The 25162-nt window shown below is 47.6% G+C and overlaps 7 protein-coding genes across 7 annotated transcripts; 2 read left to right on the forward strand and 5 right to left on the reverse strand.

Annotated features, from left to right (window-relative positions):
- Positions 1–4414: 4414 nt before the first annotated feature.
- Positions 4415–6190, reverse strand: BDV37DRAFT_162895 (aromatic alcohol reductase). Its single transcript, XM_032079195.1, has 4 exons — positions 5980–6190; positions 5625–5909; positions 5233–5559; positions 4415–5177 (listed from the first exon to the last, which is right to left on the reverse strand). The coding sequence occupies exons 1-4, from the start codon at positions 6064–6066 to the stop codon at positions 4800–4802; spliced, it is 1077 nt and encodes a 358-aa protein (XP_031939594.1). The 5' UTR covers positions 6067–6190; the 3' UTR covers positions 4415–4799.
- Positions 6191–9512: 3322 nt separating this feature from the next.
- On the forward strand, positions 9513–11352 carry BDV37DRAFT_295544 (putative amino acid permease; the record flags this gene model as incomplete). The annotated part of the gene is made up of 3 exons (XM_032089916.1): positions 9513–9666; positions 9913–10057; positions 10107–11352. 3 exons carry the CDS (start codon positions 9513–9515, stop codon positions 11350–11352), a joined length of 1545 nt encoding a protein of 514 aa, XP_031939595.1.
- A 135-nt stretch (positions 11353–11487) lies between these two features.
- BDV37DRAFT_284927 (uncharacterized protein) lies at positions 11488–11883 on the reverse strand (the record flags this gene model as incomplete). The annotated part of the gene is made up of 1 exon (XM_032087610.1): positions 11488–11883. One exon carries the CDS (start codon positions 11881–11883, stop codon positions 11488–11490), a length of 396 nt encoding a protein of 131 aa, XP_031939596.1.
- A 761-nt stretch (positions 11884–12644) lies between these two features.
- Positions 12645–14067, reverse strand: BDV37DRAFT_284928 (uncharacterized protein; the record flags this gene model as incomplete). The annotated part of the gene is made up of 5 exons (XM_032087611.1): positions 12645–13122; positions 13191–13582; positions 13637–13744; positions 13803–13822; positions 13884–14067. 5 exons carry the CDS (start codon positions 14065–14067, stop codon positions 12645–12647), a joined length of 1182 nt encoding a protein of 393 aa, XP_031939597.1.
- Positions 14068–15605: 1538 nt separating this feature from the next.
- BDV37DRAFT_295547 (carbon-nitrogen hydrolase family protein) lies at positions 15606–16684 on the reverse strand (the record flags this gene model as incomplete). The annotated part of the gene is made up of 3 exons (XM_032089917.1): positions 16507–16684; positions 16275–16452; positions 15606–16217 (listed from the first exon to the last, which is right to left on the reverse strand). The coding sequence occupies exons 1-3, from the start codon at positions 16662–16664 to the stop codon at positions 15606–15608; spliced, it is 948 nt and encodes a 315-aa protein (XP_031939598.1). The 5' UTR covers positions 16665–16684.
- A 1078-nt stretch (positions 16685–17762) lies between these two features.
- On the forward strand, positions 17763–22729 carry BDV37DRAFT_284930 (putative ABC transporter; the record flags this gene model as incomplete). The annotated part of the gene is made up of 3 exons (XM_032087612.1): positions 17763–17896; positions 17953–18445; positions 18515–22729. 3 exons carry the CDS (start codon positions 17763–17765, stop codon positions 22727–22729), a joined length of 4842 nt encoding a protein of 1613 aa, XP_031939599.1.
- Positions 22730–23023: 294 nt separating this feature from the next.
- On the reverse strand, positions 23024–25111 carry BDV37DRAFT_273044 (putative MFS allantoate transporter; the record flags this gene model as incomplete). Its single annotated transcript, XM_032084992.1, has 9 exons — positions 23024–23273; positions 23332–23425; positions 23481–23721; positions 23779–23867; positions 23927–24144; positions 24206–24472; positions 24529–24559; positions 24614–24761; positions 24872–25111. The coding sequence occupies 9 exons, from the start codon at positions 25109–25111 to the stop codon at positions 23024–23026; spliced, it is 1578 nt and encodes a 525-aa protein (XP_031939600.1).
- Between the last annotated feature and the right edge of the window lie 51 nt (positions 25112–25162).

Genomic DNA, 25162 nt, shown 5'->3' on the forward strand with positions numbered 1-25162 from the left:
TCAATTAATATCCAATTCATTATGCCTGGCTCTGTACCCTTTCACTTCCGAAGGTTGATTTCCCCCCCCCCCCCTCTTTTACTGTTTTAGGGTTACGTCCCCTATTATCATCTGCCTTCCAGGCACTTTGACTAGCTAAACGGTACCTCCTAGGACTAATCTGAACAGAAAGGTAACATATACGAACTCGGTCTGGCTACTAAATTGCTTTGTCAACAATCGATGTCTTATGCCTCTGGTCTCGTACGACCGAACTTGAGTTTTCTCTATTCAAGGATCATGGATTCGGCCGCCGAATCAATAGATTTCTTAACATAGAGAACGTCAATTCCTTGGTCTGTTAGGGGATGCCAAAGTATTAGTTTCTTTATCTAGTATACTCCTGGTGGTTGAGATGATATATGCCTTCCTAGCGAGCTGTCTATGTAGATGGCATATGCAGAGACACAGGTGAACACTGACGGGCTAGATTTATCAACCATGGTTCTGCATCACATAAAATATGTAAGCCCTGTACCACTATAGCCAGATTCTCTTTCAAAAAGTGTGAAGTTTGGTCTTTGATTTGGCCACTGAATTTGAGAGTGATTATGGTAATGGTGATGATGGTGGAAGTGATGGTGGTAATGAATAGTGCCTGTCACAGATATGTTTTCGAGATGGTGGTTTCTTAACGAAATAGATTGCATGGCCATTTGCTCTAGCATGTTTGCCTGTATGCTTTCTGCATCTGGTACCAAGGCCGAAGCACCAGAGTTCCTAGTTTGTCGTGCGTTCTTCAACGAATATGGATTGCTCATACTTCCAGACGAGGCCTGATGCTGCCGAGTAAACTCCACGTTTCGAGGTGATGGCTCGGAAAGACTATTTGACGCTAAGGATGAGGCACTGAAATCCTTTCCACCATTACGGTATGACACATATGGAGCTTCGGCGTTGTAATTCGAAGTTACTGGTGGTTGCTGTTGTAACTTGTCGAATACATCAACCCATGTCGTCGTTTGGCTGTCCAATGTAGTCAATCCCGTCATTGACTGGTCTTCTATAAAGCCATTCCGCTGTCCTACGACTGGAGTCTCGGGCATCAAACCTGAATGGCCTGGCATTGATTGAATATCTTGCAGGATGGACGAGAGTGCCCCATCCAGAGATGTAGAGGACGGATATGCAGGGTCTAACCACCGAGGTATTGATGTGCTACTCGACAAGTCATCTGGAGATAACGATGAATCGCCTGCTTTGGAAATGTCTTTCTCCGGTTTCCGCCATCGATTTCGGCAAGTGAGAGGCGGACGGCCAGATAGTCCAGCCGCGATGGTGGACCATTGGTGTCCAAGCTGAGACACCTTGACAGTCAGATATTGATCCTCTTCGAAAGTCCAGGGCCGTAGGCGATTTTCAACTTTCGGATCAAGAATGTCGTTGTATCTCTTTGCACACTGGTCATCCTTTCGGCCTGGAATGAGTCACGCTAAGGTAATTTATAGTGAGCAATAAAGCTGACTCAACAGGATAAAGAGCCTCTGTTACCAATTTCCTTCCATGCAGGTCCCAGTCTTCCATATGTGGCCAGTAAAGTCTCGTCTTCTTCCTTTGTCCATCGTCCTTTGCGGAGGGATGGATCTAAGGAATGAAACCAACGCTTGCGACAATCCTAGATAGGCCTTCTGTCAGTACTGTGATTTATACTTCCAATCATTCCATGATAAACTGTAAGTGGAAAGATTGAAGAAGGGAGAGAGTTACTTTGTTGGTCCTTCCAGAGAGACGTTTGGATATCTCATTCCATTTCCCGTCCGGTCCTCGTCGGTCACCAAAACGTTGGATAAGCGTTATTAACATCTCGTCTTCTGCTTTGCTCCATGGTCGGCGTGACGACATTGGTATACACTTCAGAAGCTGCCTGAATGAATACAGAGGGGATTCATTCTGTTTCCGAGAGAAAAGGTAGCGCGGTGGCAAACATGCTGGAGATAAGGGTTGACTCGGCCCGCATATTTAGTCCATTTACCCCGCGACCAATTTATGTCCTTCGTATAGCCCTAGGTGACATGACTCAGGGTACACCCCGTCATTGGCACACTTAATCATGATTGTCCTTTAGTTGCATTGACGACACAAGTTATGGGCTGGGCAAACCGGATCCTAATCGGGCCCTAAGATGTAATTTGGCGGATATCTCATATCCTGGCTCGGCTTGTATACGCAATTTATGATAAAAGCGTAACAAGAGAAAAGCCTTTGAACGATTGTTCCAGCTTCGCAACTATTGTCTTTACTGTTATCAATGTCCATCATAATGTCTTTGCACCCTCTTGACCCAGCTACTCCGCGAGAGATTCAGCGGGCGGTTGACATAGTTTAGAAAGCCTATGAAGGTACCTACACAGCTTCACTTCAAAGCAGCTGGCTTAGAGGAGCCTCCAAAATGTATTCTGGCGCCTTTTCCCGATGCTGAACGTGAAAGTCGCCCGTTCCCGGCTATTTCACGATGCATATCTCTCATCTGATACATCAAACGCACTCCTCGGCTTTTTGAGGCGATAGTAGATGTTACTAATAACCTGCTTATTCACCATGCTGAATTGCCTCGGGACTTCCATGGATCGGTGGAGCGTGCAGAAATGAATGAAGCAGCCCAGGTAGTCATGGCCGAACCTCGGGTGAGGAAGAGATCAAACGGTTGAAAATCGATGATGCCGCAGTGGTCCTCGATCCATGGGATCATGGTGTAGATAGCGAGGAAACCCAGAAAAGACGCACCCAGCTAGACCTGCATTATATAAATTAGTCACAATATACTGCTACTAGCCTTCTGTACTAGGTGTTTATGTATATGCGCAATCCCAAGAACAATGGCCCTAACTCGAACCACTATTGTTTCCCGTTAGATTTTATGTGTAATATCGATCTTTCTAAGATGAAAATCGAAAACATCACTCGCTTGCCTTTGGGGTGTGACTAACCTACCACACCAGTCGGTTCACCTATACCTCATCGCCGAGCCGATCCCTATGAAGCCGAGCATGGCCATTGCTTGCAAAAGCCCCCCAGGACAATGTGAAGCCCTACCAAGTTATTCGGCCAGAGGGGGCTTCCTTCACAGTCAAGGGTCACCTGATCGAATGAGAGAAATGGAGATTCCGTGTTGGATTTAACTGGCGAGAAGGTGAGCAATTGCACGGGTGTTGATTATGATCACAGGTGTCAAACCGGCCGACCAGGGATGACCTTGCATGATGTATCCTTCGATGGCAAGAGTGCTTTTTACAGGCTGTCTCTTTCCGAAATGTTTGCTCCTTACGGGGATCCGCGGAACCCTATATATCGTAGAGGCGCATTTGACTTAGGAAATGTCGTTGTTGGAATGACGGCAAACAATTTGCAATGTATGCCTTATCGAATCTGCAGAAAGCTTTACTCACAGCATACACAACCACTGAAACAGTGGGTTGCGATTGCCTTAGTATGGTAAAATATCTCGATGGCTGTGTCGTTGCCCAAGACGGAAGCCCAGCACCAAGGTCCAACGTTATCTGCATCCACGAGATTGACAACGGTATACAGTGGAAACATACCAATCACCTGTGGTAGTTCGCAAACGGCAACTTATCCTGCAGAGTACCATCACATTTCGATCAATCCAGTGAGTTGACATTCGAGACTCGGGCCACTGGCATCCTCTGAATGCGGCCGATCAACAAAGACGCAACGGTCCCATGAGGGCCACGAGTGGCTGATGGCGTAATCTCCGTATCATCAACACTTATTCAATCTGCGCATCGATCCTGCCGTTGGAGGACATCGCAACAGCTTTGCATTGACCGAAAGTGTACCCATGCTCTGGGGTGAGAATGTCAACCCTCTAGGCACAGGGTACATCACCGAGCAGACAATCCTAGGCCGCGCTGGCCCTGTAGAAGACGACATCTGTAATGGATGGATCTTCAAGATCCCGAACGAAAATGTTGAGAATTCTGTGTCTCTGACACCTGCTGGATATATTGGGTATAAAGTTGTTCCTCATTGATCCCAGGTAAACATGTCCAACAATGCTGAGTCAATGGGCTCAAGCTCAACACAGCAGATGTTACTTGCGAAACCGCGCTCATGGCACCGGCGACGTTCTAAGTTCTGTAAAATGTTTATAAAGGTTGATATGATTAGAACATGACTCGCGTTGATTAAAATGCAAGATCAGAGCTCCCAAGCCCGCCGAGGATAGGAAACTCAATTGACAGCCTAGAAGGGTCATCTAGGTGCGGTAAGCATACAAGAAGGGATTGACTAGCATGCAGAGGGTGGCAATAGGCGTAGGAAAGGTGGGTTATTATAAGAAGAGGCGCCGTGTTAGTGCGTTTAGTTGATGATTCTATGCTTTTTGTTCATTTTATCTTTCTCCTATGTATGGGAGTTGAGGGCTTTTGCGTTCGGACCTAGATCCAGTCTCACCGGTGAAGTGTCGACACATCTTAGAATTCCGTAGTTAGGCTCAAGCAGGTCAATAGAACTTTTTTAGATTGGTTGACTGATGAAATGGATCGGAACAAAAAGTGCAATGAGATTTGCGTGGGTATAAAATCTGCAAATGAAACCTATGACGGAGAAGAGAGAAATATACCATCTGTTGTACCATTCTCATGAATCCGTATACAAGGCGGAGTGGTGATCTAAGAGCCTGTCCTATCGTCTGCTTTCCCCTAACGTAAACAAACATAAAACGCCAGTCTAAACCCAGATCGCAAAAAGTGAGGAAAATAAACATCCGTCGCCCAAGGTCAAACTGACCGTACAGGCGTCTACCGCATGTATAGCGAGTCGCTGGACTCGGTTCTTGGGAATATCCGAGTGTACAACGAATCGGTCGACTCTGTGCGTGGGAATGCTCGCTGGTGAACCTTCGAAACCATACGGTCGGTGTATACACCTTTCGCTGTGCCCCGAACGACGGTCTCCAGATAGTCCCTGAAGTCGACTGGCCTGAAGTCTGGATAGAGGTCCTTGGCAATCAGATATCCGAGATATTTTGCGTTTTCCGGGGTATTGTCTCCCCGAATACCCCAAGACAACTGATACTCAGCCAAATAGCGGGGGATGAACTTGACGGGATCGAAGGGATAGGTCTCGCTAGACTGCCGGGCGGCGAGGACCCGAGTGTAGACGCTTTCCTCCGGAATCTATAGTCATAGATCAGCAAATGTCGCGATGCGCAACAACGTCCAAGCTACTTACGTAATTCCTTTGGATTTTCTCTTCGCTGATCTCTTCCAGTAGGTCGTAGATCTCATTCTGTGTCTTAACCGTGTTGTACGCATAGACCATCTTGTTCAACGTCCGCTCGTCGTCAATGATTCTAGCAACATAGCGTCCAATGTCTCTCAAATCAGTCAAACCCATAGGGGTGTTGCCATCGCCGACGATTTCATTGTTTGCGGAAGTCATAGCATAGTCGGCTCGTCCGGACTCCAGGCGGGGATACGAAAGTTGGTACCACCAGCCGACATCGATGATGGTGTAGGGGAGGCGCAGTTGTTTAACATGGTTGTAAACTGTTTCTTTCTAAAGGAGGGGACTGATGTCAGTGCCTGAGGGCAAACTCTTCCTTCGCTTTCATGGGAACTTACTTCGTCCCTCAGCCACATGATACCACCGGGGGGTGCCACTGTGATGAAGCCACATGGAACAAAGCGCTTAACTCCAGCCCTCTTCGCAGCTTTGGCGAGAGGAATTTGATCCTGCTGCTCGGCAGGACCAACACAGCTAATGACGACATCGATTCCCTCGAGCGCCTCGGTAAGAGATTCTTCAGGGCCTTTTAGATCGCATCTGCGGATTTGCATACCGCGGTCTTGGAGGGAAACGATGGCGGGCTTCTGTACCGACCGGGGGCGGACGAGAGCGTAGAGTTCCTGCAGTCACGTGAAAGTGAGGTTAGACCAAAAGGTCGAAATTGGACAAACCGGGGGACGGGATTCTTACAAAAATGGGATTTTCCAATAGTCCATTTGCAATCGAACCACCAGTTTCACCGGCTGCTCCGACGAGCAAAACCTTTGTTTTCGACATGGTGTTTCCAACGGGAGGCGAGATCAGTTACAAGAGAAAGTGTGTTGGTTGTGCGATGATAAGATTAGGGTGAATCGAATGATGTGGGAAGAGAGAGAAATCAAACGGGGGTGTGAGAATAAGCAAGGATTTTTCCGTCCGCCTGCTCTCTTTTATTTCTGTTTCAAGATTGCCTTCTCTTCCAACGCAGGATTGAAGGGTCAGTCGACGTTATAAGGGCCAGTGTTCCACACGCTACCCACACTGCCTTATCCAGATTGGCCGCGGGTGGGTCGACAGTGGATGTTAAGCTCCCCAAAATGAGAGGCACTTTTGGTGCGTGAGTTGTCTGGGAAAGGAGGGGGTGGATATTCTGCGTGATTTGACGTTCTCGTCGTACCGTACTGAGGGTTGCTACCGTGAGATAAATATGGCGAGATCTCCGTGTGAGAATCTGGTGACTTTCTCCTTATATATGCCAAGTACCTTTTTTTAATCTTTTTCCCTCTAACCTTCGTCAGGAGCATCGGAAGGTCGGATCGCTGAAGTTTTGGGTTTTCCCTCACTACGGGCCGGTGGCTCGGGAGTCCCAACCCCAATACGGTTACGTCATTTTTGCCCACGGCTTCCCGGCCTAAAGACTGGACAAGTGACGAGATCTGTTCCAACATTCTATGATGGTTTCAGTTCCACCATCATTATGATACCTACCTCTCGTTCATGGCCGGTAGTCGTGACCTATCCTCAAGACGACGGATCGCGAGCTGACCTCCTTAATTCAACCTGACCATCAAGTCCCTCCTTAACTAAAATCCACGCATTCCGTCTCCTGTTTCCACATCGCTAGATGCTCTCCAATGCGGGGAGAGAGGCCCCAATTCCCCCGGTATTTCCAGAATAGGGCCTTTTCTGCACCTCACAATTCATATTATCAGGTCTTCTTTGTCCAATGATCACACCCCCACGTCAGAGATCTTCGGATCTGCGTGGCGGCCTTGTGAGCAGAAGGTGTTTGTAACCCTGGCTGTATGACGACATGGGTCATTGCTGGGTTGGGGCCCGGCTGTCATTGGTCGGTCCCTCGTTGCAGATGGAGTAGCTGTCCCACGGTTGCATATATTTGTCCCCTTGGAGCCTGTGACTTTAACCAAAATTATCATGGTCGGCGGCTACTGGAAATTGATCCAGTACACTACCAATGCAACGCGAAGAGGCCCGTTACCCACTTAGCAACGGAGCCCCGAGCGTACTTCTGATTGACGCATGACAATGCAGTTCTTGTTCAATCCGATTGCTTTTTCCTTTGATCGGCTGGCCACCCTACTGCCATCTATGGGTTTCCTCCCCGCAATCGTTGAGCTCTAACTCATATTCTGGAGCTTTGAGTTTCACCTGAGAGATCTCATGCGTGTGCGACAGCATCCAGCGGTGCATAAGCGGCTCATGAACCATTTGTAGAAACATGAAAAAAGCAAACAGATGTTGAACTGCAGGGGTGAACGTTACCGGTTAGGCTTCAATGCCAACGGAGAACATGATAATAACTCATTAGGGCAAATAACAGAGTATGCACCGTTAGTAAAACTAAGTCTGCGGCTCTCTGTACGAATCCGAGGGTTCGGGACATGGATAAGCGTTCCTGACGGTGGGTTCCAGCCACTCAGACGTTGTTGTTTTCCAAGGCGGATCTAAAACTACTCCCTACTACGTACTAACAGTAGTAGTCTGTTGTAAACCTGGCTTTAACCTCACTTTCTTTTACTGCGTTGATTTGGTCCTCGTGACCACAATTGGCAGCCCAGCCTCAAGGCCCCTGGTAAAAATTCTGAAACTACTCATCTTTTGTGTTGGATCAAATTTCCCCCGGAATCGAGGCACCGGACGAGATTCCTCCGGGAGAGGGCAGGTGCACCGAACAGAAGATGGAAGAATCGTGGCAATGAACAAGCTGGCCAATGGCCCCGACCGAGAGACGACCGGGTGGATTAACCGCTAGAAAACAAACCGCGTTCGGCTAGCCGCGATTAAGCATGGCTCAGGATGAATAGTGAGGCATGTGAGAAATAGAAATTGATTTGGTCTTTTCCCCTTCGGATTCTAGTCCCCGATCTGCAGGCTCTAGTTTCCTCTTTCTTCCGCCAATGATACGCCTGGCTATACACACACTCCTACTAATGTCATGTAATAAATTTGATGATGCTATGACAGGTTTTGAAGTATGGTGGGAATGTCGGTGTGATCCGAAAGGCATAATTTATCACAGCCGCGGGTAATTCTTTTCTGGTCGCCGAGGAGAGAGATTCCTTTTTGATATTCCTACATACCTACCAACGATCTCCGAGCTCCTACGTACCAAGTTACTACTGTGTAGTGAACAATACTTACCTGGTAGTTGTCTCTAGCACCCTAATAGCTAACAATCTTCAATACAGGGGAAATGACTGAGACCAAACAGGACTGATGCTGGATCTGTGGTGCGGCGTACCATGAAAAACAACATGGTGTTATCTCAAAACGTGTCTCTCTTCCTTGTAAGGAGGATTGAACCTTAACCCAAATTTTACTTTCAATAAGCCAGAACCAAGATCCGAGGAAAGAGTCTTAATTTTCAGAAGCATCCATTCGCCACGACCTCACTCGAAGGGCAAGCAGGATGATGTCGACACACAGAGATTTTCCCCGCTCTCCGCAATACCCCATGAAAAGATTTTCTCTCCCCGCAGCCGACGCCTGACATCGTAAACAAAACATCGTCATCGACTCAATCTACCATTCCTGATACTTCTCCATAGGTGAGATTTATTCTACTGTGTAGCGATCTCCTGATGATCTGCATTGATCACTATTCACTTAACAACATCACCTACTGAGTACAATATGCTGTGGGGCAATCTTCAAGTCCAGGTACATTTATCGCATACCACCACCCCCAGCTGAAACACCTACTACATAGAGGTCATTTTATACCCCTCAAACAAGTGGGGTTTAGCTTCGGGACGATCCAAGCTTCATTTGTCAATATAATGGTTGCAGTTTACTTAGCCCCTTTTGTGGTAACTAGTTATTATTAAAGAATGTATTACTTCAGCCAGGTGGTGCAGATTGACGCTAATACAGAAGCTTCTCATTCCGATGAGCGCGATACGCGCATGAGAAAACCCCTTGGTGTTTACCCCGTTTTAATGGCTACTGCGTGTGATTCCTTTTTGTCTGTTATAGATATTTTCAAGTTGAGATCGTAGAATGGAAGTTGCTATCATGAGCTCTCAGTTTACTACATTGGGAAGGCACTTGGTTGATTGCTTTCAGCCTTCCACGTACGAATACCATAGTCCTTGAACGTCTTCATTAAATAACCGCCGTGTAGATGTTCAATCTGAGGTTATTCTTACATCGAACACTCATTGATATCTTGATAATCCGAGTTCTTCCGTTCCCTGTCAACACGACTCATTACTAAATGAGAAATGTCATCAGAGCGGCACACTACTGCATCCTTCAGCTTATTATCAACTCCCAACAATGACAGCGAAGTTCAGAGCTGCTCGCCTAGTCGCAGCGAGAGTCAAAGCCTCTTCAATTCCTATGGAGCCGTAAAGCCAAACCAGGTTACTTTGATAGGTTCGTCTACAGATTGCAGTAACCAATGATTCGATAAGAATTGACGTATTGCCGAAGCAATCGGAGGCGCAATCAATACTGGTTTGATGATAGCATCCGGGAATGCGCTTGCAAGGTACAGTATTGTTGACATAGCGTGATAGGTTGTGTTGACAGCTCCTTAGGGCAGGAGTGAGTACCCCAACGTGCTGTTTCCTCTGCGGATAAATCATTATGTTAATCCATAAGCCTGATAGCCTGCATCAGTTCTCATCTCATACACGACTGTGGGTATCTTGGTTTATCACGTCTTATGCGCTCTGGCAGAGGTGGCTTCTCCAGAGCCGTCGACGGTTGCCGATCATGCTGCGAGGTTATGTGACCCATCTCTTGGTTTCACAATAGAGTGGATGTGAGCGAATCGATTTCTCTCCTATAGCTCCGCTAAACCCGGAACACAGATACTGGCTGAAGTTTGTGGTGGTCGCACCTAACCAATTAACCGCGGCAGCACTGGTAGTGTCATATTGGTTGGATGTCGATATCGTCAATCCAGGCATATGGATAAGCGTGTTCATGGTGGTCATACTTGGTGTGAACTACTGGGGTAGTCGGTTTATGGGTCAATATGAGTTCATTCTGTCTTCTTTTAAAATCACGGTGGTGGTCGGACTTATGGTCTTTTCCCTGATTTTAGCGCTAGGCGGTGGCCCTGATCACGATAGGAGAGGATTTCGATATTGGAAAAGTCCGGGTGCCTTTGCTGGGGATCATACGGCTATTGGGAGACTTCGCGCCATATGCTGGACGATGCCTTCGGCTACCTTTGCATATCTTGGAAGTGAATTGATCGGGATCAGTATTCTACGTACGAAAAATACGCGCAAGGCTGCGCTGCATGCAACCAAGCTAACGTTCTACCGGATACTGGTTATCAACATCGTTATCGTGACCTTCATCGGTATGTTGGTTCCGTTCGACGCCAAGGAGTTGGAATTCGCTAGGGTAAAATCAAGCTCGAGACTGTATACGAGAGCTGCTTTAATAGGAGACAAGCAGCCTGCCGCCTCATCAGCAGCCGCTTTCGTAGTGGCGGTTCAGATAGCCCACATAGCTGTGGTACCGCATATTCTCAATGCGTGTTTCCTTTTATTCATATTATCCGCAGCAAACCATTCCCTCTTTATGGCAACACGGACTCTTTACGGTTTATCCCTCTCACGAAACGCTTTTGCTTTCCTGTCTCGCCTTGACCGTAGGGGGACTCCGGTCTATACTCTCTTCGTATGCTCGGCGATCGCCTCGCTGGCATACCTGAATAATCAGGAAGATTCAAAGTGTCTCTTTAACCACTTTGTGAACTTAGTCACCATGTTCAGCATTCTCACCTGGATCTCGATTCTTGTGGTACACGTTAAGTTCGCAAGGTCTCAAAATACAAATGCTGAGACGAGCCCGCTCGTGTTCAAGGCTCCTTTTGGGGTTGTTGGATCATGGGCTGCCCTGGCCTTCTGTGCATTTTTGACGATAATGAGGGTGTTTGACACGGTGGACTCTGATGGTGATCCTAACAAATTTGATTACAAGGCAACCATCACATCATACATGGGAATACCATTGTACTTAATGCTGTTCTTTGGTCATAAGATTTTTAACAGAAACCGAAAGGCTCGGCGGGATGCAGGGCCAATTGAAATGGCGTCATAGTCGAGCTGAGAGATGAAAGTTAGAGCAAATGTAGGTTTGCGGCAACCGATATAACAGGTATCCCAATAGTTTCACTGAAATTTCAGTCCCATGAAGCCGTAGTTACTTCTGGAATAAAACGACCAATTTCCAGGGCTACACAAGTCCTTCCACCTTTCCCTGCAAATACAATTTCCTCTCTTTATACCCACTATCTTTCCCATCTATGATATCTTCTTCCTCCAGCGTATCCAGAAAATCCAACACCCAATCCTGACAATTCCACCCATGAATATCACTGCGGACCGGAAGCCCACCAGCGATAGCCTTTAGCCTGCCAGTCTCGATGTCTTTCACATCAAAGAGGAAGACAAGTTCGTGTAACCCACTCAGACACCGAGCATCTCCGTATTCAGGTTCATAGCGGAATCGACCATCGGAGCCTCGAGCCTGAAGCATGATTTTTTCAGATGCATGAGGTTCGTCGATAAAGATAGCCCAGTGTTTGAAGACGCCTTCGTCGGTGATTATGGCGACGTGGACTCCGACCATTGTGGTTTGATTCGGATCGGTCTTTGGGATAAGGTGGTGCTCGCTGAGGGGGTTTTCTGGAGTAATAATTTGTAATGGACTAACCCTAGCATGGGTCGTATTTGAGGAGTCAAGGTATGTATTAGAGGGAACTTGAACAGACGAGTGTGTCTGTTTGGAGATGATATGAGGAGTTGATATGGGACAACTCGGGCGCCTGATTCATTGTACTACGACTAGAGCTTGGCCAATAAATTAGTTAATGTATTGAGAATGTTAATTCACATGATACAGTGAAGGGTTTCCTGACTGGACGAGTTAGCGTGAGGCACTCAGGCTCCAGAGACGGTCACCAGAGTATAAACCTCCCCCCTCTTTTCCCCCTCTTTTCACTCCCCATCCCCAGTGACAAGCTGGGCTTTGAGTGCATCTTATGCTCCTGCTTCCCTTCAGGCTGAAAAGACACGAAAGCTGCTGAAGTGGACAGATTAAATTCAAAATAACATTTTGATATACTAGTACTATTCCGTCGTATCGTGCCAGTTCGGGATTTGTGGGGATAAGGAAAGGCAAGGGAGACTCTAGTCTTGTAGACATAGTACTAGCACCTGACACGTACCTAATAATAGTTCGAGGTGGGAAATAGAATCGCTGCATCAGAAGCTAGAAAGTATACACTCACACTAACAAGGAACCTCGAGGACAAGATATATTAAATTAAGGATATGGTCGATCTTGTTCGACACTTCGATTGTTCTCCCCCTCCAAATCCACGTGCATATTCACTCGACACCATCCGTTCTGGAAATATACGGACAGGCCGCCTTTTTGCTCTCATCATCACTGGCAGTGCGAGATTCCTCCGTGACGGAGATATGTGTTGTCCGAATGATCCCCCCTGCCTCGAGAATACCCTCGTGTAGGTATTCCATTGATTCGGTCCCTTTCTGCTTGTCCCTTCTGATGTTGTTACTCATCATGTAGGAGGCGCTGCCATAAGCTGACACCCTAGTTCCATAGTTCTCCGAGTACCCACTAGGCTTGGTGGGCGTGGTCTTCACACCCAAGACACTTTTGATTCTGCGGATGACGCCGGTCTCCTTGATAATCTTGGGAATGCAGGGCAAACAGAAAATGAAAAACCCGCACGTCATCTCAGCCATGGAACAGAGAACCAGGGGAGCCAAACTGTACAGCGGATCGTCTGCATTAGCGTGGATCACCGTCGTGTCCAATCTAAGTGCTGCGGAAGCACACGCCCTGCAGAGTCCTTGATGTTTAGTTTGAGGAGGCAAATGCAGGGTTATAGTGAGGGCCGGGAAACGTACAGCACACCGAGACTAAAGACGAACGAAACGCCCAGCCTCTTCCTCCACGTCATTTTCAACGTCCAAATAACAGGCTGTGGCAGCAGCAGCATGATCGCGTCGCATGTCAGATGGACGCTGGCTGATGCGAGTTGGATTTTGTACAGGTCGACGCATTTCCCCGGAACGGTGAGGTCATAGATGGCTCTGTGAGGGATGCACTGGAGATTCAAGGCTAGTATTATGCCGATGCCCGCGATGACCTGGATACAGATTGTGACCATGCATCCCCACCAGAAGGCGGTGCGAGATCTCAAGCCCTGAGGGGCTAGCAGTCGACACCACTCCACAAGAATGGCTATCTTGAGGAGCGGAAGGACAAATGAGTAACAGACGCCAAAGACAAAGACATACTATGTATGAGTCAGATGCTGAACTCTGGGGAACCCAGGGCTGAAGCCACCTACATAATTGGTAAGTATGAAATCGCGACAGCGGACATCCCATTGGTGAACGAAATAGCCAGGCTTCCTGACCATGGCAAACGCTGTATAGCCAGGTCCCCAGTAGCACCCCTAGAGATTGCGTTATCAGACTCTCGCTTTATTACTTTTGGTCATAGGGGGGACGAACATATGCAAGCACGGCCAGTACTGTGGTGAAAGTAACGTCAGCATCTAGGTACGGAGGGCATCAGGGTACGCAAGGGCTCACTTTCTTCAATTCGTATCTTTTTCAACAGATAAACCCGGGCATAAACACGCATCAAAAAGCAAATCGTGGTGACTGTGACGCATGCAACGAGGATGCCCAAGGCAAATGCATTTCGATTCGTTGGATTGTCAAAGTTTGGCGTAATTCCATCTGGCGGCGGATAAGCAGGCTCGTCCAGGTCCATAGCGATTTAAGCAGGCACCTTATGAAGATGTCAAAAAGGTTCCAAGTAGAATTACAACAGCTGCCCCATATAATGCTCCTCCAAACTACAGTTGTCTTCCGTAGTCTTGATTCTATGTCAAGCTCCGCTCTGTTTACAAAGGGGTAGCCTTTTATCTACAGCTTTCAAGGAGCACCGTGCTGCCTTTGTCTTCTACATCTGGGGTGAGCATTTGGAGATTGTTCGAATATGCCCTAGGTTTGATTTGTGGCAGATGATAGTAGAGTAAACTGCATTATTTGGGCGCCACCAGCGTGAAGCTGCCGCACCTGCAGTTCCCCCTAATAGCATATCCTACAAAGAAGAGCCATCTTGATGGGACAGTCCCCTTTTAGACTGCAAAAGGTAGCCCCCTAATGATTCCTATTGAAGTATAGAGTTATTCAACAGACAATGCGCAGAGGATATTATGTGTCATTAACTTTCCCCTGGAACCTCACATGCCGAGTAAAGTTTCGGCACTCGCTATGCAACAAAGCCCTGCGGAGAGTTTTATATGCTAAAGAGATACGCTAGTCAGCCGTGTCGGCTTGGCTGTGAAGTGTCCCGTTCGGATCGTAAGAGTATCCTCCCAATTTCTTTGACAGGTCAAAAGTTTTATCAAAGAGAATGAGCCTTGCCGCAATTAGAGGTAGCCTTCGAGGCTCCTGCCCCTTTCTACGGAGAAAGCACATATACCTAGATAGGTATCCTTCACAGTGCCCGCTTGCAGTTGAAGAAAAGGATCGCCATCCCTGTGATGACTTGTTACCTCGCCTATCTAGAGAGTAATAATCGTCGTCGATGCTGCGGGCCCTGGAGAGCCGACTACCAATGCTTCAGGCACCCCACCAAGACTACTCGTGGCAGTGCTGGTTGACAGTGCGTATATGCCGTGTCTGTCTTGATATGTAGGATGGACCGGCTATTGATCTTATACTGTACCACGATGTCAGACCTTACGTTAACTTGCTCTCAGGTCTCGGTGCCAGCAGGATGCTTGCTAACCCATATCATATGACGGTGGCGGCCTTGTACCTTTACTTATACTCCCTGCTTACACCTTTTAATTCCGACCCCCGGTCTTCAAGCCCGACATGTCATCCAACATATTCTGGGCCGAGAAGGTTAGTGGGTTATAATGAGGTCTGAGTAGCTCAGGTATATGCAAGTGATGCCTCCTTGGGTAATAGGCTTTATGAATTATCTGAACAATAGTCTGAGCAATGATATACTATCCTTAATTAGCTGGCAGTTCAAGCAATCTAATGTATGCGAACAGTCCGATATACACGACTAGGCAGGCAAGTAGTATAACCATGAAAGGCCGTTCGCTAGCCCCAGTCTTCGAGGGCGCCACTTACTAGTATGTACTATTGCTTCTAAGAGATATTTCTCAAATAGAACAGTATGCACGAGTCATTGCATAGTTAGTACCAGCTTCTGGAATCTGTCTTGACATTGACGCTAGTACTTTCTTTACAAATATAAGATCAATTTGGTATTTTAGCAGTTAGATGCTAGTTGAAGTGAATAGGGGCTGCAGCTTCAGTTGTGGCCCGCAGGCTTAAAAGATCAGGACGAGAGTAATGTCCAAGGATGTCGAGGTTCTGCTTCGCCTTGATCCGATCTTTCAGATCGATATCAGCATACACGATCGCCTCCACTCCCGGATCCAATGGCTCCGTTAACGGAGCTCCATCAGGGCCAAATATCACCGTAAGACCTCCTCCGGGAAGCTTCATCCAGTCCAAGTCCGGCAACTTGGACTTGATCTTCCCTTCCGGCGTCTGTATTTGAGTGCAAACAAGAACAAAGCAAGCACCCTCCATGGCCAGAACCTGACTGAATCGGCTACTTGCTTCGTCAGAAGTATGGTATGTCCAAGATGGAACGCTCCACATGCAAGGCCAGCTTGCGACATGGATGTCAACGTTTTGAGAATACTCGTAATACCGCAGAAGCGGTTGGGTATGCTCCCAACAATTGAGCCCCCCAATATTTCCAAAAGCACTGGGTGCCACCGTTTTGAGGGAGTCTGCTTGCCCTTCTCCCCAGTAACTTCTCTCGACATGAGTCGGCTTGATTTTACGTCGGTGGTGGACAATAGTACCGGTAGGGTCAATAAATGACTAGAGGGTCTATTGTTAGAAAGCACGAGCATGGGGAGCGATCTGTGGTAAGAATACCTGGGCAATGTACAACGACCCTCGATATCGTTCACTGTATCCCAGAACTATAAACACACCCGCTTCACGGACAGCAACCTTGATGCGCTCCATCTCCTCCGATTCCCTCTCCAGGGAGTTTTCGAAGTATTCATTCATGAAGGACACATTCTCAATGGCCGAGTTGGCCCAAATGCTCCTTGTCCGTAGCTGATTAATAGAGAGTTCTATGGAAGCTTGTTCTGTTGCTCACCATGGATACCCTGGGATGAATACCTCAGGAAAACCGACCACGTTTGCGCCATTGTTGGCGGCGTCCTTGATCAGGGAGATGACCTTGGAAACCCCGCCCTGTAGGTCATTCCACACCGGTTCGGCTTGAACCGCAGCAACCTTGACCTTAGAAGACATTTTGTGGTGGTGAAGGTAGTATTCTCAGTGTTGAAGACAAGCCTTGAAGTGAAGATGACAGAAGTGAAAACAAGCTCAAAGCCGGGCGATATAATCTGTTATTAATTCTAAAGACGCAAGCTCGTATCCCGCTTCGAGGTTACATCTAGGTGGGATACCGTGTCAATCAATAGTCAGCATCCTTGCATATAGTATGCATGTCGGAGCCACAAATCTCACCAGAAAGAGACTCGTCATCGTTCCAGTATCAGGAAACAATGGTTTACCAATCACATAAAAAGTTGAAATCTACTTAACACCACCATCTATCCATCTAGTAACTACTAATTGATCACCCTCCTGTCATGTCTGAAGAAGTTTAACCTTAAAGGTAGCTAAGGCAATACATAAGTTGACTGCATTTGGGCAATCGTATGAGAGGTATACTGCAGGGTCAATGTTGGTATGTCGACTGATTTTGACCCATGGCCTATCTTGAGTAGTACCTCTATCATGATTATCATGATTTGATATTTACAGTTCATAACACATAAATAAATATACTATATGCTTCTGTTTCGTATCAATCAACAGTCAACCAGCTTCAATGGCTTGTAGAAGTCATGCGAGCAAGAACTGATAATTTATCCACCTTTTTTTTTTAAAAAAAAAAAAAAGAAATTCCATACAGCCCACATCACATCAAACAGACCGTGCATTTTAACCATAGGCGCAAATGACATAGCATCGAAATCTCCTCATGCGATGCGCCAATCAATACTGATTCGGCCACAGCCCCGAAGGAAGCGGGGCGTTTGAGCGATGGTCTCTGGGCGCCAACCCCAGTCGGGAATTATCGTCTTGGTTGCACTTAGCGAGTCAAGAGAAGTGATGGGGATATGGGATATCACCCGGCTTGGCGCCTCGTTTAACAGAAAGGATATGTTGCCAATGCTTGGGTGGATAAGCGCGATCGGAATGATATCAAATATGTCGACCTAAAGCTGTGTCAAACTAGCCGTTGTTATATTACCCCTTGTTTCCCCCTCCCCCCTTAGGAGCCTCTCGAGCCTCGGGACGAACTGTCCAGTGTTCGGTTTTGTCTCCTCTCAGGCGACAATGGCGAACTTGAAGCTCTTCTTTAGGCAGATTTGGACGTTAACTCTGAAAAATCTCCTGCTCGTCCTCGTTCGCCCGGTTTTTACAACCGTTCTCAGGGCTCTCGTTTTGCCGGTAATTTTTACCGCGTTCATGTGAGTTATTCCACCTCCATGAAAAGGCAAAAGTAGTAGGTCTAATAGGGGTCTAGATCGTATGCGCGAAACCTGTTTATTGAGCCAGCTACTTATGGAATTGGTGACCCAAGCCCCTTACGGCCTTTGTCAGACAGTCTGCATGCTATAACTGGTGGACGAGATAAGCTGGTGTTCGTTCATAATGGCCTCCTTGGCGGCCCTATCGAGAAAGTGATAGACTCAGTCACAAATTCTATACAACCCAACCAAGATCAAGTATACCCGCACTTGTTGTCGTCTGAAAATGAGCTGCAGGAATTATGTCGAACGTCCCTCAGTGGAGTATCCACTTGTATAGCAGCTGCGGTGTTTTATTCTTCTCCAACGGAAGGCCCATATGGGATATGGAATTACTCCATCAGAACAGATGCGGCCCTAGGAGCCGGTATCCATGTTGATAATCATAAAAATGACCAGGAGATCTACCTTCTTCCCTTTCAACACTCTATTGACCGAGCCATAGCTCAGGCCAATACATCTACTGATCAAAATGCGTTACCTAACGAGGTGATTACATTCTATGAGTGGATCGCCCACACCCACTCACTACCTTAGGCTTGACTGACAGACCTATAGATCATGGAGTACCCTTTTACATCATTGACTCAGGAGGAACGTCGGGACGAAATCCGGGTCAATTATATGGGTGCCGTTATCAACATCATGGCCATCGCCATTTTCATCGGCATCGTGGGAGTGACCTACCAGCTAACTGGCTTGGTTGCGATGGAACGCGAACTGGGAATGAGTCAGCTGATAGACTGTATGATGCCAAATGAGTCCAGATGGCAATCACAAGCAGCCCGGTTTATCGCAGCACACCTGGCACTGGACATGGTATATGGCATAGGGTGGATTATCATGGGCGCCATCTTGAAATACGGAATCTACAGCAGAACATCCGCCGGGATTACTATAGTCTATAACATCCTGGAGGGGCTCGCTTTGTCGTCCTTTTCCATCTTTGGAGCATCTTTCTTCAAGAGAGCACAGCTCAGTGGCATTTCCGTCGTTATAGCTTGTTTACTCCTCGGTATCATAGCCCAGATGGTCCCTGCGAGGACCAATGGTGCTGTTGTCATACTTGGTCTTCTATTCCCGCCAATGAACTATGTCTACTTTCTCATTTTTATGGCTCGATGGGAAAGGCAAGGCCTAGCCACTGATCTTGTGCATGCAGCTCCTGAAAATCCTTGGTCGCTTCCCGGAATCGCCCTATGGATACTCCTTATTATCCAAATACTCGTGTATCCGTTGCTCGCGGCTATGGTGGAGCGCATACTGTATAGTACGGCATCCAAGGGCCGAAAGGCCACAAGCACTGCCACCTCGACGAACGCACTCAGATTACAAAGTTTCACAAAATCCTACAAACCAGGATGGTTTTACAGAAATATCGCTACACGATTTGGCAGTACCCGTCAGTCTGTTCTGGCAGTGAATGATTTGAGCATGGATGTCAAAAAGGGACAAATCATGGTCCTCCTCGGGGCTAACGGATCAGGAAAGTCTACTACCTTAGATGCTATCGCTGGTCTAACAAAAATCTCCGCTGGGGAGATCAACATAGACTATGGAGCAGAAGGTGGTAGATTTGGTCTCTGTCCGCAGAAAAATGTACTCTGGGATACCCTAACTGTTAAAGAGCATGTCAAGATCTTCAACAGGCTCAAGGCCACTGAAAAGGTTGATACTGAGCACCAACTCTTAGAGCTTTTACATGATTGTGACCTTGATAAGAAAGTCCAGTCATATACGAGAACCCTTTCCGGTGGACAAAAGCGAAAGGTTCAGTTAGCAATGATGTTCACTGGTGCTTCCTCCGTTTGCTGTGTAGACGAGGTTTCATCTGGTCTTGACCCAATCTCGCGAAGGAAAATATGGGATATTCTTTTAGCTGAGAGAGGCTCCCGCACTATATTGCTGACCACTCACTTCTTGGATGAGGCGGACCTTCTTGCCGATCACATTGCCATTCTGTCCAAGGGCGTGCTCAAGGCGCAGGGATCGAGCGTGGAATTGAAGCATCGGCTTGGCTCCGGATATCGTATCCATGTTTTGAACATGCCGGGGGCAGCATTGAGCCATGTGTTCAATGATATCCCCCAAGAAACCCACTTTGAAGAAACTGTGTATACCGTTCCGACTTCTGCAGAAGCAGCCTCTTTGATTTCTAGGCTTGAACAAGAGGGTGTCACGGAATACCGCGTAAGCGGTCCTACAATTGAAGACGTTTTTCTGAAGGTGGCTGGAGAGCTGGACTCCCAGAAGTCTCAGGACACTGTCGTGGAAAATGCCCAGGCTGAAACGCAGCCTCCTGAAAAGCAAGGCAAGGAAGACGTACATCAAGAATTGCAACTCCTTACGGGCCAACGCATCAGTATGGCCCTCCAGGCGTGGTATCTCTTCCGTAAAAGAGCTACCATCCTACGCCGGAATCCTCTTCCGTACGTCGCAGCCTTGCTTATCCCTGTCATTGCAGCTGGTCTGGTTACGCTCTTCTTAAAAGATGTTACATTAGCCGGCTGTAGTGCGGGAAGCACAATAAGGATGCCAAAGCCTCAATCCCTACAATCCCTAGATGATTTTCAGATCGTACTCGGCCCCTCTAGCAGGGTCTCAAACGCCGCTTTGGAGAGCTTTGCTAGCTCATTATCTGGCTCTGGAGAAGTGATAACAGGGACCCCTGAAACTTATTTCCATGTGGTGGACAGCCTTTCTGAATTCGAAGACTATATCAAACACAACTTTCACAATGTTACCCCGGGTGGATTTTACCTCGGAGATGCATCATCCAGTCCTACCCTTGCCTGGAAAGGCGACAACGGTGATTTCCCTCTAGCAGCCGTCATACAAAATATCTTCCACCGTCTACTTACCGATATGCCTATCAATCTCCAATTTCAGTACTTTGGCATCCCGTTGCAGCCCAACGCCGGTAAAATTCTCCAGCTTATTATCTACTTTGGTCTAGCTATGTCGGTCTACCCAGCTCTGTTCGCCCTGTATCCGACTGTAGAGCGACTGAGGAATGTCAGAGCGCTTCACTTCAGTAACGGAGTCAGAGGCGCATCCCTTTGGCTCGCATACGTCGGCTTCGACTTCAGCATTGTCGTTATCACCAGTGTTCTTGCCATCATTATCTTTAGAGCCGTATCTGATGTCTGGTATAATCCAGGATACCTTTTTGTGGTCTTCTTCTTATATGGACTTTGCTCCACTTTGCTATCGTACTTCGTCTCCCTGTTCTCAAGATCCCAACTTGCAGCCTTTGCAGTTGCGGCCGGCAGTCAGTGCGTCCTATTCCTCATATATCTCATCGCCTACATGTGCATTCAGACCTACTCGCCCACGGACAAAACGAAGTCTTATATCGACATCGCTCATTTCACGATTGGTCTAATCTCGCCTTCCGGAAACCTCCTTCGTGCTCTCTTCGTGGCCCTGAATGTATTCTCCATACTATGCCGGGGAAGGGAAGTTGCCTCCTACCCAGGAGAAATCACTCTCTACGGCGGACCCATTCTCTACCTTATTGTCCAGTCTTTCATTCTCTTCGGTTTACTCCTATGGCTCGATGGGGGCTCCATCCTTTCACTATTACGTTCCAAATCCAAACCCAACGACGAAGAAGAAGAGAAATACACATTAGACAAAGACACCAACCCCGAGAAGTCACAATCCACAAACCCAACTCCAGACAACGGGCTCCGCGTCCGCCATCTCACGAAAACCTTCCACAAATTCACCGCAGTAGAAGACATCACCTTCAGCGTCAGCAAAGGCGAAGTATTCGCCCTTCTGGGCCCCAACGGCGCCGGCAAAACAACAACCATCTCTCTCATACGAGGTGACACCCCACCCTCCCGAAATGGAGGCGACATATTCGTCGACAACATCTCCGTCCTGCGACACCGTGCTTCCGCCCGATCTCACCTCGGCGTCTGTCCCCAGTTCGACGCAATGGATCAAATGACCGTTCTAGAACACCTCACCTTCTATGCCCGCATCCGCGGCGTCCCCGATGTGCCCCACAACGTGAACGAGGTCATCCGAGCCGTCGGCCTCACACCCTTCAAACACCGCATGGCGCTTACTCTATCCGGCGGAAACAAACGCAAGCTGTCCCTCGGCATTGCCTTGATGGGTAACCCTACTGTTTTACTACTCGATGAGCCGTCGTCTGGTATGGACGCCGCGTCGAAAAGAGTCATGTGGAAGACCCTCGCTGCTGTTGCTTCTGGACGCTCGATTGTCCTCACCACTCATTCTATGGAGGAGGCCGATGCCCTCGCTCATCGGGCGGGTATCATGGCGAAGCGCATGTTGGCTCTCGGTACCACGGATTCCCTGCGCTCAAATTACGGGAATAGATACCATGTTCATTTGGTACATCGCCTGGCTCCACATACGAGTGAAGAGGATATGCAGCGGATCCGCACGTGGGTTGGTCAGAACCTCCTAGGAGCTGTTATTGAGGAGAAGACGTATCATGGTCAGCTACGTTTTACGGTGCCTGCTGCTGGGTCGGAGTCGACGAAGTCCGATGATTATGACGGTGATACCATGTCGCCATCCGAAGTCGATATGGACACCATCAAGGGAGGAAGGGACACCGGCAATAATAGCATCGTCAAGCTCTTTTCGCATCTTGAGGAGAGTAAGGAGGAGCTTGGGGTACAGTTCTATTCTGTTAGTCAGACGACGCTGGATCAGGTGTTTTTGACTATTGTTGGGCAGCATAATATTGCGGAGGAGGGTTCTGGTCAAATATCCTCGGCGAAGGAATAGGTTTCTCTCGTTTCTTTTTCTTTCCTTGTATTTCTTTCTGCTCTTCTTTTTTATTCGGTTGGTTTATCTTCCCTGTGCATATTATTGGTGTATATATTCCCTTTTTGTGGGATTATAAGGCATTGTTTGATCTCAAAATGGGTGGATGTATGTCCGTTACTTATTTCATTGGACTGGCTAACACAATAACTGCTTACTCCTTTATACTCGTTGCCATATCATTGATATCATGGCGCATTATTTATAGAATATAACCATGCTAATAAATGTACCGGAAACTGTAAAGTAGACACGTTAGCATAAACACCGCACACAATCAACACGATAAAACGAGAAAAAAACATACTTCAAGTTCTCCCTATCCGTCAGATCCAAGAAAGCAGTCGCATCCAGATCTCTACCTTCCAGCCCGCCTTCCATCTGAGACTGTATCTTATCCCTCTTTCTATTCTCCCAGCGAAGCAGAAGACCCAAGATACTGATGAGGACAGCTTCAATAAGATGCGAAACGATCATGGACCAGATGCCAAGCTCGTAGGTTGGTCTGGTTGAATGACCGGGTTAGCATCGGATGTAGAGACTCCACGATTGGGCTCACTCACTTCTGGCTCTCCTTGTAGAAGAATGGACCGGCGATGTTTCCGGTGCAGTACCCCAGGAAGAGGACTGCGTTTGTGACTACTTTCTTTGTGTGGCCTGGAATGATTGTAGTTAGTTGGGTGAATCGGGTGGAATTCCTAGGATGCCGTACCAGCTGTGTTTGCGACTTGCATACTCAGGACCAGAACGAAGGCTGCGTTGTAAGGGCCTGTTAAGTAATAGCAGATTAGTCGGCCGACTTGTTGATCTGTCGGGACGAAGCGTAGGCCGAATGCCCCTGCTATATTTGGTAAGAGGAAGATTAGGATGAAGACGCAGCGTCTGTTCTCGAAGCGGTCGTTGAGATATACGCAGGCTAGAATGGAGAGTGCGATCAGGGCTCCGTAGGGTATCTGGATGATGAAGTTGAGCTTTTGCTATAGTTTGGCGTCGTCAGTGTGGCTACTTACCTGCATCAAGGTAGTTACTAGGGTAGAAAACCCGAAACCTTTAATGATTATGGTTCCAAAATTAGATATGCCGCCGTTCGGAATATTGCCTGGATAAGCGGCCGTATAAGCTATGATAATCAGACATTCAAGGGAGAGGGTTTTGTACAAACTAGACCGAGGGCGAAGAAGAAATATATCTTGTAGTCTAGGAACGCTTCGAGAATCTGGTAAGGCTTGAGATGCTTGTTTTCGACACCGGTCTGATTATCTCGTATTCTCGCCACTGCGATTCGACGCTCCCTTTGGGTGAGGCCTGGTGCCGAGACCGGTGAATCAGGGAGGAAGATGAACATGACGATTCCCCAGGCTGAGCAAAGTGCGCCACTAAACGGCATCTTCGTCTTAGAGAGTATTTCAATTGTAATCAAGCGGAAGGGTTGCTTACATCACAATAAATTCGTACTTCCACGATGGAAGTGCACCTCTGATATGACCGATTCCATAGCCTAATAGACCGCCGAGAGCAATTCCAAGCCCGTTGGCCGTATACCATAAACCAATACGGACAGGTTGTTCGCGTCGTGTATACCACATACTAGTGATGAGCATAAACGCAGGATCTGCACAAGCTTCTGCGGCTCCTCCCAGCGCTCGAAGCACAGCAAGAGTAGCGAAATTGTGACACGCGGCTTGGATCATCAGGAAAACACCCCTATGGGCTGTTAGATGGTCGTCCGGCTATATTATGGCAAAGAGTAAGAAACGTACCACATGAAGATATTCGCTCCAAGGTATTTTCCTAAGACAGGTCAGTTAGATCATGTTCTATACGCCATTGCAGTTAAGAAATTACCTATAGGCAATCTTTGCATGAGAAAGTTTGTCGGGAACGCCCAGGCGAGGAATCCAAAGTAGAAAATACTACTGAGCCAACTATACTGTGTCCCGTGAAGGTTAAGGTCTTCATTGATCCCAAAGATTGCCGCATAGCTCAATGTGGTCTGCAAATGCATACAGTTATGTGTTAGCCGGTCCAATGAAATAAGTACTAGTACGCACGTTGAAGACGATCCTTAATTACCTTATCAATATAAAAGAAGGCGTAGCAAACTGCTAGATACGGTAATATCATAAAGTCAATTTTCCAGAGCAGTTTGCGTGCCTCAACTGGATCCACGGGTTCCTGAAGTTCTTCATCGTTAAACAGGGCCATGGCCGTGTCGCCATCTTTCGGTTCCGGTGCTTTCAAGCTTGCCACGATATGTGTGTTCTCATTGTGAATAAATGTAGGTGCTTCTGCCGAGTCAATCATGGAGCCCTTTCCAGGCTCCAGCTCAGGGTTGCCGGCCATCTTGGTGACAGCTTCTTTCTTCTTCGCGTGCAAGCCAGCAAAGCTGTCAGT

The sequence above is a fragment of the Aspergillus pseudonomiae genome (assembly GCF_009193645.1).
Source record: "Aspergillus pseudonomiae strain CBS 119388 unplaced genomic scaffold BDV37scaffold_53, whole genome shotgun sequence".
NCBI classification, from domain to species: Eukaryota; Fungi; Ascomycota; class Eurotiomycetes; order Eurotiales; family Aspergillaceae; genus Aspergillus; species Aspergillus pseudonomiae.